We start from the raw sequence: 17,129 nt of genomic DNA, 5'->3' as shown, positions 1-17,129 counted from the left end.
AACACTTAAGAACAGGTAACATTTGTTAACTATGAACTACAACATTTTTCTCAACAAATTCTTAATTTGCTGCTTATTAATAGTTAGTAAGGTAGTTGTTAGGTTCAGGTATTGGGTAAGGATGTAGAATAAGGTCAAGTAGAATAAGGAATTAATATGTTCTTAATTAGCACTAATACATGGCTAATAATCTAGTGATATGCATACTAATAAGCAACTAATAGGTTATACCTATTCTAAAGTGATACATTTACTGTCACTTTTGATGAATTTAATGCATCCTTGCTGATTAAAAGTATAGTAAAAATATTACTTACCCCAGACATTATTATTATTATTATTATTATTATTATTATTATTATTATTTATCAGTGTTGAAATTAACTCGGTATTGAGTGCTAGATGACATTAAAGGAAATTGAAATAAAAAAAAAGAGGAAATGAGCTCAATTAAATATCTAATATTGGCCAAAACTCTTAAATTCAGATAAAAACAAACTTGATACATTATATTATGTATATACTGTGCATTACTAACTTCAGTCAGTTTATAGATTGCCAGACTGAGAAAGTTGCTTTCTAGGTTTGTATGAAATATGCATTGGACGATCTGCAAACAAATAAATAATATACCACTCATATTAGAAGCTCTAGTATAGTGCTCTGGGCTGACAAAGAGTTAATAAAGACACTCTAGCAACACACAAAGTATTCTCAAACCCTGTGGGATTGCTGAGGATTACAGGGATTTGAGTAGACACTGGATTAAGAGATTTTTTTTTTAAAGGAGAAAATACAGATAAATTGTGGTTTTCTCCTTGAACATGGAGCATGCACTTAATCACTGCTAGAGACTGGGCTTGGAAGCTTGAGACTCTTCTCTGGTTGGTCTATGACTGTATCTTCAACAGTGGGCTTGGGGGTCTCCAGATCCCTGTCAGAAATCAATTGCAACCTTTGCATTTGCACCCACTGCTTGTGCAAACAGCGATAAGAAACTCACAGACCAGCTGTTTAGAGGGATTCATTGGGGGTTTGTCTAAAAGAGTGCAAACGGGACCCTCTGTCCTGCCGGGATGAGTCGGGGGAATTTAACCATGGGTGGCAGAGGGGGTTTATTAGCATAACCTAGCCTGCAGACTAAAGGACATTCAGAGGCTCGGTGGGAATTCACACCAGCGTGTGATACACTTGCATTCGCTCGCCGCTAAAAAAGAGAGTGGAAGAGTCACGTGATCAGGGCTGTGAAAGAGTCTGCGTCTTGGTCACATGCAGCCGACATGATTCACAAGCCCCAGCAGGCATTGCCTAGAATTATGCCCTTCCAGCACACTTTAATTAGGTCTCCGTTGTGGGATGCATATTGTACAATGGAATGGGTGAAATTGCATTTGTGTCTCGGAAAAAGGCGTTTTGGGAGCACCCTTTGGGTTGTAGACAAAGCTTTTTGTGATTATGATATAATAAGACAATATTCTCCAGATTTACCACCTTAAATTCATCGCCGACATTCACAGACATCCGCAAATGATTCTCCATCACATGCAGAAATGACAAGAAGATCATCAGCTTTGGTGTCGAAGGAGTTTACAAAACAAAAATGAAATATGAGAGGTCTCTCAAAACAGAAGACGGCCGCAAACGAGGCCTTGGAAATTCACGGAGTGATTTAAATTCTCTGAATTTCACACTCAAGCACAAAACAACACCAGGCCTTATTCCCAGGATGCCTCTCGCTATCTGCATAAGACAAAAACAAACAAACACAAAAACTAGTTTAAGATGCTTACCAATGGGATTTTAGTCTACTCTTGGGATTATGGATTTGAAGTATTTGTTACTGCATCTGCTAAAATCCGTGGCTGATATTAGGCCATGTGTAATGAGGTTGTTGTGGAGTAGCGTGATTATCTGATGCTGGGGGGATTATGGTGGTTTGGCCCATGTTTAGCGCAGGAATGCAATATACCCAGGACCCAATATACACAGCAGATAGAAACAGACTGTGAGACCTATTCAGAGAGGAGACAGGAAGAGAGAGAGAGAGACGGACAGACATAACAAACTCTGAGACCCTGTGTACTGAGACCCTTCAACCTGTTAGACTACAGCTGATCTACTCTAGTTGAGTGTGTGTGTGTGTGTATGGCATATCTTTGAATGCCATGTGTGAGAAGATAGTTGGATGTGTGTGAGTGCTACTGGGGGGGTGCGGTGGTGTGGGGGAAATAGAGACAGACTAAAAGAGGCTGAATACAGAGAGACAGAAAGAGAGATATTCAGACTGAGAAACTTCACTGAATATTGTCTGATTTAAATACATTGATGAAATTCAGATATTTACTCTGGTTAAACTGCTAAAACCACTCTCAATAAAAATTGACAAAAGTCTAAAACATGATCACGATCCACAACAAACCTGCAGTATACACTGCTGAAAATAAAGCTGAATAGAATTGTAAAAAAAGAAAAGAGAACACAGATCAGGCAATAATTATATTAATGTTATAGGTGATACTGATAAACGGACAATATTTCTATAATATTTTGTGTAAATAAATAAACCATAAAAAACTAAAAACTAAAAAAATCAATCAAAAAGTGAATTTAGGTATCATGGCATTATAATTTACATAATGAAGAGCGCTGAGATTTTATATATTACAGTGGGTTATTTAATAACAGTTTTTCATTATAAATTGTGGGAAAATGTTGTTTATAATTAATAAATCAATCTTTATTCATAGAGAAACTTTCAAACTATTCAGTGCAATTCATAGTACTTCAAAGTAAACAAATTGTGAACAATAAAAATAACAAAAACTAGATTATAATAAATCAGTAAAGTAATATGAATTAAGAATGATCCATAATGAAGATATTTGTTTATTTATTTCTGTGATATTTTTTCCAATATGCTGCAAAGCTGCAAATGTTTTGGCCATACTGATGTACAATTATATGTCCTGCTAATAAAGCACATAGACAGGGCGAGGGGGGGGGGTAGTGTTGGGGGGTGTACTTGTCTGGATGGTGGTTGCAAAGTAGTCGGTGAACGCCAGAGTTTATTTTCTTTCGGCCGTAACTGACTGAGCTGTAACACATTTTACACTAGCCTCATTCATATGAGCAGCACACAGACACACAGTCACACTGACAGTCACACACCTTGACCAGCGCTTTCCACCGCTCACACTGAAGACATTCACATGAATACAGAACCCCTCTCTTCATCTGCAGCGCCCTGATGACTCCTGCGCAACCGCCGTCTTCTTCAGTCATCAATTTAACACTAAAATATTGAACTGTAACACGTACAGCATTAGTGCCTTTACTGATGTCTTTGTATTGCAGTATATTTAACCAGTTAAGCAGTATTTCTGTGTGTATGTATTACAGAAATATATAATATACTGTATCAGTACCATTTTGGTTTTTGGCCTATATAACATATTGATTTTGAAAAGAAAAATTAGTGTCATTTGATTTTGTATATGCATGCTGTTCATCCTTTGTATTTTTAGAAGTACACAATAATTATTTATAATAATTTAGTACATCTCCACATGAATATCCATATTTTATACTAGGGCTGCACGATTAAGAGAAAAATCATAATTATTCCCTTGCAACTGTAATTGTGATTATCACAATTTACACTGAATGTGAATGATGTTTATACCAGTTAAAGCAACTTCATGACATATTTTTAGTATGAAAATAAAGAAGCTGAAAACCCTCTAACTGAAAAACTTTTATTGTTTTTCTATAGTATTAAGCCTCAAATGTCAACTATACATTGGATTGGTTTCTTCTTTAAATAAATAAAGTAAACATTTTCATGGTATTATAACCAAAACTAAACAATGGAAAAACCCATAAGATAAGCTGTAGAAAGAACAACAACAAACATTTAAAGCACATGGAATAACGTAAGTATACTTTCCACTTTGAACGATTACACTATTGTGCTATTGTGCATCTGTAATTGTAGTTGCAATTAATATAATATATAAATATTATATATGTTGTGATGCCTAAATTTATTTGAAGAATGAGTGATTACAGTTTTTATTTTTATTAATTTATACATAAAATTTAATCTCAGCCATAGCATGAAACTAATTATTACAGGGTTTCTGCAGGGTTTAATCAGTCAAATTTAAGACTTTTTAAGACCTTTTTATGACTATTAGGATTTGAATTTATGACCTACACGGATTACGATAAATAACTTTCTAATATAATCTAAATAATTCCTTTCAAAAGTCTTTTTTATTATTGACTTTCATTGAAAGTAACAAGTTTTATTATTAGAGTTATTTTATTATTCCCTATAGCCTTCACCTTATTTTTCTTGAGTATCAAGAACACAGGAACACTTAACAATTGTAACATTGGAAAGTAACATTGAATATTAACAATTATTTTATGGCATTACTTTCCAAAATAACAAGTGTTATTGGTGTTTGGTCACAGTATTCAACACCCACAGGGCGTAGCTGGGGTCAGATATATGACCCGGTGAAGGTTGTACCAGTGAGCCCTGTTTGAAATTGTTTAATTTGTATGTTTGTTTATTTTTATTTATTTATTTGCACAATGTTTAAGTTTTTTTCAAGTTTGTAGGTGTCCAGGTACAGAAACCGAATAATTAAATGTAAAATAGCACTGGATAGTCTTCAATGTAAAAATAAAATATACAATCAAACCAAAATATATTCAGACACATTGAACATTTTTCACATTATTACAGTGTATTTGCTATTGCTTCTAAAATGGTTATAAAATATGACAAGAATTTAGAGTTAAACTCTGTCAGAACAAATTAATCTGGATAATGTCATAACTTTAATAGAAATGTATGTAATGGATTACAATCAACCAAAACTACAGACAACTGTTATTATGATAATATTTACACAACTATCAATACTTTGTTGACCAATTACCAAGCAATGCTTCATTTTGTTCAGACTGTGGTGTGAAAAGGTTGCATTAGCAATTCAGAAAAAAAAACACATAAGCAATGCATGGTGCTTTATAAGGTGCTGAATAATTTTTGGTCCGAATTTTATATAGATAGACAAAACATTTATATCTATCTATTTCACTAGTAGTTCACTGTATGAAGATTCTTTGGGTATAATATGTCACAGTTTGCTTATACTCACTTACATAAATGTATTAGTGTTCTGTACCTACTAGGAAAAAATATGTATATCAAAAATTATATCTGGAGTCTGGATAATTTTTGGTTTGACTGTGCATAAATTCTTACAAAGTAATGCAGTCAAGAGCAGTGAGTGATTTTTCTTTCATTTTCTTGGATTAACATTACAGCAGCTAGCTAAAATAGGCGCGGTCACTTTAAGAGACGATGAACGCATCGTTTTCCTCAACTGTTTACTTTCACTTAAGAAATAACGGTTTTAAAAAATACAAGTTTTTTCGAGCATACTATCCAAGGCGTGTATTTTGACATATTTTGTATGTATTTGTCGGCACAAGAGCAAAAAGAAGCAAATTCGGCGTACAAGCGTTTTGAGACGCCTTTCTCTGCGTGAGCCCTGAACCCCAGAACACCGTGGTACTGAATTGGGCTCTTTCACATATTTTTGTTTGTTCAAAACTGCGATTAGTATTTGTTCGATCATGTGCAGGAGGGACTGTCCGTGATACGCAGCTCTCTCTCCCTGCACCGAACACAGAGTGCGTGAGTAACCAGTTACTCAGTTCAGCTTTTCCGCGTCTTGTGTTTGGATGCTTGATACCGATTGCTAGTGACGGGCTTGAGCCAGCTACTTAACGCACCGTCTTCGAGTCATGGATCGTTAAAGGTAAATTTTCCCATTGTGTTAGCCAGGATGATTTCAATTAAGCTAAGCACTGACTCAGTATGATACACTATGTTCGGAGTTCGCGCAGGTTTCTGTGAAAGTCCTTCTGACAAGTCTGTATGCTGCCGCATGGACCTTGTAGTTCTGGAGCGCTGTGATACCAGTGTGATACCACCCAGATTCCTCATACAGAACTACAACAGGCAAAACAAATGAATGCCATTGCCGCTGCGAGAGCATTTTGATGGAAGAACAAATTAATGGACTAGCATATCAATTTAAGACGTGGCTAAATGTTTTTTATGACCTTGTATGGAAAATCCGGACGTTTTTATGACCTTTTATGGCCTTAAATTCTCATTGTTAAATTTATGACTTTTTATGGACCCGCGGAAACCCTGTATTAGCTTCATTCATAATTTTATTATCAGTTCATCCCTAATATTCTGCATAGAATTCATCGACGCATGACCGCACACATAAACAAATAAAAATAAGAAAAGAGTCAATGCACAAATGTCACTCCATCACCCCGCCCACTACTCACAGAGCATCCTTAAGCCCCGCCCTCTTCCATTTCCACACAATGAGTGAAAACAAATAGATGTCAACAATGACAGGGGTGAGACGGAATTAAGGGCCTGAAGAAACATACTTATCCAAGTATAAATAGCGACCGACCATAGTTATGTTAATGGTAGCATTACGGTGCACCAATTTGCTGTTTCTCAAGTATCTGTGACAGGCCACTATTGTGCTGTCAACCTTACATAACAATTAGCTCACTTTTTATGGACATGTTTACAAAGGACATAAAGCACTGTTAGCAAAATATTCTACTCTAACACAATAGACATTCAGCCGCTTGAAAGCATTTTCTCGGCGGTGGCTGCGCCAGGAAAAGAAAGTCATTATCACCGCGCTCTGTGTAAACTATAAAATCATCCTGAGCGCTTACTTTCTATTTACTAGATGAAGTCATTGGCGAGGCAACAGGACCAAGCCCGCTCATTAAGAGAGCACATCATGGAATTGTTTCTGATAACCATCAGCTTAACACAGAGAAACAAATCAATAGGTGTTGGCTCGGTTCATTACGTAACAGTCAGAGAGAGATGAAAGTGCTCTGTTTGGTCTTCTCTGCTCTTCTGGAACGAAGGTACCCTTATGAAAAACCATTTGACTTCGCCATGCAAAAACAACCTGGCTCAACTTTCCCGATTCACCGTCATCAATCTTTACAAGGTCTGAGATATGCTCCCCTCTTTGTTTAAGAGCTAATGGAGAGGAGGAAATCCTAACAGGGCAGCTGTCCAAGTGAAGCTGGGGCAAATGAGCACCCTGGGGCAACTTCTGATGATCAAGCAAAACAATGACCAGCCTGGATTAAGTGTTGAGAGAGAGAGAGAGAGAGAGAGAGAGAGAGAGAGAGGCCTGTAAGCACTCAGACATACTGACGGAGTGTGAGTCAGCACTGCACGGGGAGGAGAGGATGGAACAACTCAATAACAGGAACAGACTGAGAGAAAGACAATGTATCCACTACAGAGTTTCTGATGTGTGACTAGGAATGACACAGATGGCCGGACAAAAAAGGAAAAATGTTTGTGTTTATTTTAACACGGTAGCATGATGGACTGTGTACAGTAGAGGTTGTACAAACAAATAATTATTATCTACTTTACTGACTGACTTGTAACATACTTACTGAGTTGTAACATTTCTGTCATGGATTATTTTGGCTTGTTATCCTGATTTGTGCATGTACACAGTTGTGCATCTTGTTATGGCCAGTAGTGAATGTATATTTATAATAATGTATATATTATTTTTTTTTGAAGTGGAAAACAGTTCTTGAAATGAATGTACTGTAATTAAAAAAAAAAAAAAATTCTCTGTTCATTGTTTCTATGGCACTCGTGTAATGCTTTATAATCCTAGTTTCTGTGAATAATAAATGTTTGAAAACAACATTTTGTCATCATTACAGGAGAACAACCAGAGGAAACACGCAGGGGGCACCTACTGTAAATGAGGGGGCCTCTAAATATTGTCTTGAATAAAGGGGGCCTCTGCATTCATTTATCTAATTAAAATATGTCAAATTAGGTCACAAAATGTCATATTATTAATAACATATGACTGATTAAGCATTAGTCTGGTGCAACTGGTCAGTTATAGTTATTATTTTTTATTATTAATGATTATTATGAAAATTGCTTTATTATTGTGTTACTGATAAAAGTAATGGCCATTAGTATACTCATTACTGTGTATATCATGTAATTTGTACTATTTTTACTATTAATGTAACTACTCTGACATCCACACTAGGAAATTAACTTGAATAAAACAAAAAAATTATTTGACTATTTTGTGTTAACCCGGACATTGTGTCATTGGGAATTTTTAAACCTTTTTTAAACACACACACACACACACACACACACACACACACACACACACACACACACACACACACACACACACACACACACACACATAAACCCTCTTATATACCTAAAAGCTTGGCTGTGTGATAAGGGTGCTAGTGAAGAATATGCTTTTTTTTATTCTTAAGTTTTAGTCAACTTGTGTGTGTGTGTGTGTGTGTGTCTGGACAATTATGTCACTGTCGGTCCCCAGAGCCCCTCCCTCTGGGAGCCCACTGCTAATTCAGGTGGCGACCGGTCGGCAGATAATGAACACATTTACATTCAGCACACGCTGGGCACAACCTATGAGATTGATCACCATCAAACCTGACTCCCCTCATCAGGACCCGAGCGGTGTTTGAGCATGTGGGACCGGCTGACCTGAAGAGAATCACAACATGCAGTAACAGGACAAATGTGGTGTTCTGCTCACCTGGTGCGCAGCAGCATCTGACTAATGAGAGCGTGTTGAAGCAAATGAAGGAAGTGCCGTTTACTGCTGCATTAACACAGGACTCAAAACACGCCAAGGACATGTGGAACTAACTTAATCACCAACATCACAGCCCTTCACTGCCATGTTTATCAACCGTACATCTGTCCACACAAATCTTTCAATTAGTGAGGTTGACTAATTTATCTAGATTTTTTCTTTTAGTAGAGAAAGAGGAAGAGAGAAAAAAAGTAAAAACAAATTAAAACGTAAAAATGTGTGTGTGTGTATATATATATATTTTATTTTTTTTTCTTATAAATTCTTACAAATAAATTTTCTTACAGTTACCTATTATATATACATTTTATATTTTGTTATATAAATTATAACAATTATTCATAATAAAATAATAATACAAATATTAAAAATATATATAATTTATATATATTTTCTTCTAATAAATGATATACAAGACTGCATTGTATTATAAATAGATAAATAAATATATACATGTGTGTGTGTGTTTGATGTTTTATAAACATTTTTTTTTATATAAATGCAATCTAATTATACAGGCTTTCCTTAAGACCAGTTAGTCAAGTAGTCATTAAACCAATCCACCGACTAGATGATTTTGAAAATAATTTTTTTTTTGCCCATTTGTAGTTTAATTTCAACCCAGGCTTTAATAGCTGATTTTACATTTGGGTTGGGAAATTCTTTGCTCAAGGTGGTACAAAAGTATTTATTCACAAAAGTAAAAAATCCCCACAAAGTTGCAACTAAAATGGACTCAAAAAGTAAATAAATAAATAAATAAAATCTGAACCAATATCACCTTTTACAGAAAATCATACATTTTACTTTTTAATCCCCTTCCCATTATGCATAGCCAACATTAACATTTCCACAAGCAATGGAACTTCCAGTTTCAGTTTTAGGAAGGAACATGCAAAAGAAACCAAACAAGAAATCCAGAACTGGATAACAAAATAACATGCAAATGTTGGGGACCAGCCGAAGTCTTCAGACTTTTCCGCGCCGATTTTGTCATATATGTTAATCATGCCAAATGAGTCTAAATATACGCTAAACAGAAGATTGTATTTTTCTTCAACTCTGCTGAGTTTCCGCTGGGCACAGATTGTGTGTGGGCTTGGGTTAATGCCATGTTTAAGCAGACGATAGGTGAGAGGTTATTTGTGTCTCACATCTCTTTAATCAAAAAGGCTGAAAAGCAGACAACTTGAGCCGACAGAGTTGTAACTGTGGTATTAAAGAGCAGTCGACAGTTACGCAAAGTGCAGTACAAAAAGGGAATAATCACTCTCCTATCTATTTTGCTCTCTTTGAGTCAACACAGGCCAGGTAGAGTGCAGCACTACAGCCAAATAACCAGACAACAAAGACTCACGCTGCTTTTTAAACAGGCACGAACACCCTAGACTCTGATTATCTGCACTGACGAAAGTCAGAACAAGACACAGTACTTAAGGATGAAGATTCATTTCAGACAAAATCGAACCAATAGGCGTCTGTTTCCTGTCTGTGGGACTCGGCAGGTTTAAGAGCCTTCAGGGGGTTCAGATGCATCTTCTGAAACACTCTCATGTTTCCAACTCTCGCTCCAGACATCCCCCCTCGCCGTATCCATGCGGTCTCGGGACGAAGATCGAGATAAACAGCTAATACAATCGCACGGTAACTGGTGCCCGCTTTAATCCTCTGCCAATCCTGTTCGCTAGAATAAACAGCCCATCGAGGCCACTAACAAATCCGAGAGCAGAACAGATACGGAAGAGCAGACAGTGTACACAAGAGCACCTCATCAACCCAGCACGGACAGAAAGGTGACCGGCGCTTGGGTCAAAGCACACTCTATTATTATTGCTACCAGCTATGTTCAAACGAATCGATTGGTATAGGGCGCTTCATGCAGCAGAGCCGGCTTCAAGCAGGATGATGGCTCTACAGGGCGCATTTTGGAGCAGATGACACTGAAAGACGGACACACTTCACACTGCCTAGGCAGGATGGCATCGAGCCATTCTGCTGACATGCAAACATTTACTGGACATTAACACTCCTGCCAAACTGCGACAACTTGAAGGCAAAACTGTTTGAGAAGCAAAAACCTGCTGAGAATTCCGCCGTCGATTAGTGCTGGAGGGATTATACCGTGCACTTTAGACTGCGGGCTTAAATACGACCACAGAAGAATAGAATTATCACATTAGACACAGACAGAGCAACAAGTCTGTGGGGATATTATTATTAGCGAGAGACTAAATGAGACGGAACGTTGCTCCAGGCTCGCTGTACTTTACATTACACCTGGATTAGAAAGCTAAATGAACACCTCTGCAATTAAAAAGAACCGTAGCACATGGAAGCCAAATGGGGAAGTCAGTATAAGCCTGCAGTGGAAATCTGTTCCAGCCCTCTGTATTTTTACATTATCCAGATACATGAACACAATTAGGATGGTTTTTTCTTCAATGAGGAAAAAGCTGTTCAAACACAGCTACTGATGACAGAACGATTTCTAATTAGATTAGGCAAACCTATGTTTGAGAGAATTATGTTAATGAGATGATACATGATAATTAGGATCAATTAACTGTAAAAAAAAGAAAAAAAAAAACGAGGCAGACTGATGAGGGAGTGTAGCGCTTTCACTGAGGTGGGGCGTTTGAGGAATTCTGTGTGAATTAATTAGAAACACTTTAATGTTTTATACACTCTGGCTGTGTATCAAAACTGAGAGAGATGCCTCGGAGGCATTCCTAGGCATGTGCATTATAAATATTATAAAACATAAACATCAATACCCCAAAAATGCCGTCTGGAGCCAACTAGATTTTAAGACACAATCATGATGGATACATGCTCTCAAGTGGTGTGAAAAACTGTTGTTGCAAAAAGATCAGATTTTTAGAAGCAGACACTTGTTCAACATAACTATAAAGAGCTATTTTTAACTGATCTGACCCTACTCTAACTCGTGTTACCTAATGTAGTCGGGTCATTGTCCACAACGAAGCGAAGCCACAGGCAAAGACTGAGAGCATGAGCATCGTGTCCAGACAGACAGCCCAGTATTTCAGTCTGAATGGATCCATCCATCCATCCTCGAGGTTGATATGAATCCACAAAATCAATAATACAATATGTTAAGTTGAAACTGCCACTAAAGTTTTTTTTTTTTTTTTTGATCCAAGGTGTCAGTGAGGACAAAATTCTGTGGTGCTTTTCGTGCCCATGTTTGGACAATCTGCTCAAATCTTTTTAAATCAAGAGTCTTATATGATAAAGAAAGGTTTTTAATTTCATTTACTCTATTAATTTATAACATTTTATGAACTACATTTTTTAAGGACAGATTAAATATTGAGACAATTATCTGTTACAAATGTAAATTCATACTGCAACCTAAGTTTAAAAAATGAAATACATTTAAAGACATGTTGAATAGCAAGAGGACGATTCTGCAGAATTGCCCAGTCAGGTTACTTCAGTCTATATTTTGACTTAAATAAGTTAATGTTACTACATAAAACGCATTTTAATTTACTTGACGAAACACGTGTATAGTTTTTATTATGCAATAATAAGAGGAAAAGAAATGCAGCGCATTCAATAAGAAATCAGACGCATTTACAAGATATCCATAGATTACTGATCATGCATTCTTTCACTCTTTATAAAGGTCATGAAGAGCTCATTCTCAGCGCATATCATTTATAATATGACATCAACATGATCTTAAAGCACCGCGGAATACCTGAGTTGCCTATTCCGCAGGTATACACGATTACAACTTAATGTGAGTTTTAACGGACAGCGATCCGTCACGCGAGATGCTAAAGTATCCAACAAAACTGCATCTTGCGCGCCGCGCGCGACTGTCACATTCTTCTCAGCCGCGGAATGTCGTCATGACAACAAGAGCGAATACATTTCAGCACATCATAAACAAAACATCCAGCCTGCGTTCGAGGGCGCAGAAACACCCCGAGACGCGGGGTCTGGGGATCAGGCATCATTTCCGAGCGAGAACGGGCCCGCTATGACGGCGCACCGTGAGGAATGAATGGAGCGCGATTAACGGGGATATTCCGCCTTACCGGTTGCTGTTTGTGTCGAACAGACGCTTTCCCCAGCGGCGGCTGCTGATGTTGATGCCTCCTCTGGAAGCCGCTCTTCGGGTACTCGCTCCAGGCTTTGTTGATGCTGATTCGGTCCCTCTTCTCTCTGCCGTTGTCTTTTCGCTCTTCTCCTGTGTCCAGACTGCTGAAGTTCCACACGATGAGCGTTTGGACCAGAAGCACTGTCAGCGCGGCGATTAACGCTGACCGCGATCGGCGAGCCAGCTTACGGGCACACAGACTGCCGAACATCTTCACCCTGAAGCGGCGAGGGGCCACTGCCTTGCGCCGACAGTCCGCTTTGTGGTTCGGCGTCGCGAAAGAAGCGTGGAGAGGGAGAGAGGGAGAGAGGGGGCGGTTAGGTAGTGCTCCGCTGGAGGAGAGCGAGAGAGAGAGAGTGAGTGGAGGAAATACGCCCCCTCGTGGTGACACATGTAAACTACACGAGGGTCATTCCCCGAAATGGGTGCCTTTTCCATTTTGGAAAGGGGATTTTTTTTAAATCAAATTTTATCAGATAAATAATGCCTGAACTATGTTATGTTAGTTAGTTAAGGGAGACACTGTAGGCAAAAACATATATTTTTATAAAGTGTTTCTTTTATTTTCAGACTACTGGAAGGAAAACATCCAAAAGACACGTTTAAGTGTTTCTTTTATAGCACTTTATCTATTTGTGTCAACATATTTCAATTACAATACATATTTTTCTCCATAAATCTCCTCAGTACCACTTACACACACCAAACTTTACATTTTTATTCCTGTCTATAGCTGTTCATATATACCTAATTTGCTTGATTATATACAACATTGTATTTTCCCCAAAATGCTGAAATTAAAATGATTAAAACAAGAATTTTGAAACTGACATCATCCAGTGTTTAGAGTTGTGTACTAGAAATCTATGCAAATTAGCGCATATTTCATTAAATAATGACTCATTTGGTCATGTACACCTAACATTTTAGAAAACTTGTAATACAAAAAAATGTTTGCAATTATCAATGTAATCAATCAGGTGGATAAGGCGATAAATAATAGTATTTTATTTTTTATTTTTTTACCCTATTCACCTGCATTGTCTCACATTAAGGTGGTTTGATATGTTGAGATATAGCTGTGCCTTTAAAAAAGCAACAGGGTGACAAATATAGTTAATTACCAGGCATGCTCAAGGCAAGGTCACCATACTACAAGGTACTTATTATACAGATAATTTATGTATTTATTCCTTTATATATAGCCTACTATATATATATATATATATATATATATATATATATATATATATATATATATATATATATATATATATATATATATACACACATATGCTGTTTTGGTTTGCTGTTTTCAACACTGATATATCTTCGTCTGTAGACAACCCTAAGAAAATATGTTTTTCTTTTTTGAGTGGTGTTGTTCATTATTTTTAAAAGAGAGAAAGTTATGATGATAACAGTGTTGACATTAAATACATGTACATTTTGTCTTTTTATTAAAATGTGTTTACTAATGTATATTGAAACATATGGAGAAAATAAAAATACTACATTCTTATTTCCATTTTTTGTTTAAAATAAAATTTCAATTTGTAATACAGCATGGAGAAAGAAAGACATGAGTGGGGATAAGCTTTTCAGAAAGAATGAAGATATTAAATCATATAAAAATAAAAATAAAGTTACTGGATTTTTGTATAAGTGTTTAGAAAAATGCTTAATACAATAAAAGAATGGCATCATATATATATATATATATATATATATATATATATATATATATATATATATATATTTTTTTTTTACTGGTATCACATATTCATTAAAAGTCTGTTTTTACTCATAGGGAGGGGCACAAAACCCAACCTTTTAGTGGAAATACCCATGTGAAGTTTTCAGAAGGGACCAGAAAAAACATGATTGCTTAAGAATAAATCTTGGCAAAAATATATATATAAACCCCCCCACAAAATACTGTAATGTCTGTGTGAAACTTTAGCAAGTTTCAAGACTGTGAGGTTCCCCTTTCTGCTGAGTGGTTTCACATTGATGTGTGTGCAGCTGTATGAGTGAGTATAGCCTCAGGGTGAAGGTGAATGGCTACATCATCTTTCAACCAGCCTTTATTATTGTTCACCCGATCAATGGCTGCTAATTGATAGTGTTAACCTGTCAGATTTAGAAAAAGAGAGATAACCCCGGGGAGCCATCAAGATAACTTCCCGATACAATGGACCCAGGTAAAGCATTGCCTACAGTTTTTTAATCAAGACTGAGACCATCTTTCATCCCTCATAGCACTGCACAGACTTGCACGGCAAGGAGACACGGTTTCCATGGGAATACCCTCTGTGTCCCTCTTCAGGAGAAGGAGAAATAAAGAGAGAGATATGTGAGAGTGCGATTCTGCTTAGACATCTCAGAGCTAACCGAGCACTGCTGTTTGTTCACAGCATTCTTGACATCATTAAAGTTGAATCTGCTACCCCGACGCTGCTGCTCTATAATTCACCACTCTCTCATTGAGATGGAGATCACAAGGCTTCGATGAATTTGAAAGAAAGCACGGGGCAAAGTCACACTTCATTCCTCTCGCAGAAATGGCAGAAACTCCCTCGGGCAGAAGACACCGAGGTGTGCAGTTATGAAGGGGCTACGCATGTCGACATTCGCTGTCAGTATAAGCACGTATGGGTCGTTAGATCTAGCAGAAGGGGAGCTGGAGTAAGAAGTCAGGAAGGTGCCCTTGGGCAGATATTCTCTCCATATGCCTTCTCTGACAGAACTTCTCATACAGTAGTCTCTACCAGGGGCGCTGCACAAGATCCCGGGCCTATAGGCAGTCCTAATGGGCTATATATTCAGGGTTAAGATGTTCGGCAGTCTGTGTGCCCGTAATATAATATATATTCCAGGCTTTTCAATGGCCCTCTCTTCCTTTGGGGCCTTGGTAATCAGTACTGGTTTTACCCCCAGTCCGATGCCCCTGGTCTCTACACCAATCTTCTTTGCTTGATGGAAACTGTTTGCATTAAATATCTTGAGTGAACATAAAATATCAATAGCTAAAATTTGTCATCATTGTAACATTTACCTATTTAGATTACATTTTTTTTTATTATTTTATTTATTTTTTATGTTTTTGAAAGAAGTCTCTTATGCTCACCAAGGTTGCATTTATTTGATAATAAAAAAAACAGTAATAATAACTATTTTGAAACATTATTACAATTTAAAAGAACTGTTTTCTACTTGAAAATATATTTTAATTTATTCCTGTGATGTCAAAGCTGAATTATCAGCAACATTTATGCAAAAACTATTTATTTTACAACATCAGTGTCACATGATCCTTCAGAAATCATTCTGATATATTGATCTGATGCCTAAGAAACATTTATTATCAATAATGAAAACAGTCATGATGTTTAATATTTTTGTGGAAACCATGATACGTTTTGAAGGATTAAATTATATGAAATTATATGATTTTTGAATATTAAAGGGTTAGTTCATTGAAAAATCAAAATTATGTAATTATGTCATTAATAGCCCTCTTGTCGTTCCAAACCAGTGAGACCTCCATTCATCTTCGGAACACAATTTAAGATATTTTAGATTTTGAAGCATCGGAAATAGATTTCGGTCCGAAAATAGCAAAAACTACGACTTTATTCATCATTGTCTTCTCTTCCATGTCTGTTGTGAGAGAGTTCAAAACGCACGTCCTGATTTTGCCAAGTCCGATGTGTTCCTAGGTCAACATATTTTGTTGACCCTGGAACAACATTTTACTCCAAAAATATATTCTTAACCATATCCCTACACCTAAACCTAACCTTAACCATGAGTAATCCCTAAAATCAGAGGAAATGATAGATGAATGACACTGATGTACAAGCACCAAACACTGATTTTAAGCGTAAACTTCACAAAATCTATAAACTGGTTCTTCAAATCTGATTGGTTAATCACAATGTTGTTCCAGGGTCAACAACGATGTTGTCCCAGGAACATGTCTCACTTGGTAAAATCAGGTTAGGCGTTCAAAACAAAGCAGCTTGTGATATGCGGCTCGCGAACGAATCATTTGATGTAACCGGATCTTTCTGAACCAGTTCACCAAATCGAACTGAATCGTTTAAAACGGTTTGAGTCTCCAATACGCATTAATTCACAAATGACTTAAGCTGTTAACTTTTTTAATGTGGCTGACCCTCCCTCTGAGTTCAAACAAACCAATATCCCAGAGTAATTCATGTACT

At 36.9% G+C, this 17,129-nt stretch overlaps 1 protein-coding gene across 1 annotated transcript in view; it reads right to left on the bottom strand.

Annotated features, from left to right (window-relative positions):
- LOC113043299 (xylosyltransferase 1-like) overlaps positions 1 to 13,111 on the bottom strand; it is a 63,622-nt gene extending 50,511 nt beyond the window's left edge. Inside the window, exon 1 of the mRNA XM_026202574.1 lies at positions 12,839 to 13,111. Coding sequence (XP_026058359.1) covers positions 12,839 to 13,111 — 273 coding nt within the window. The remainder of the gene's footprint in view (positions 1 to 12,838) is intronic.
- Between the last annotated feature and the right edge of the window lie 4,018 nt (positions 13,112 to 17,129).

The sequence above is a fragment of the Carassius auratus genome, chromosome 3 (genome assembly GCF_003368295.1).
Source record: "Carassius auratus strain Wakin chromosome 3, ASM336829v1, whole genome shotgun sequence".
Lineage (NCBI taxonomy): Eukaryota > Metazoa > Chordata > Actinopteri > Cypriniformes > Cyprinidae > Carassius > Carassius auratus.
The sequence above is the reverse complement of the archived record's forward strand: the minus strand, read 5'-3'. Positions and strand labels throughout refer to the sequence as shown.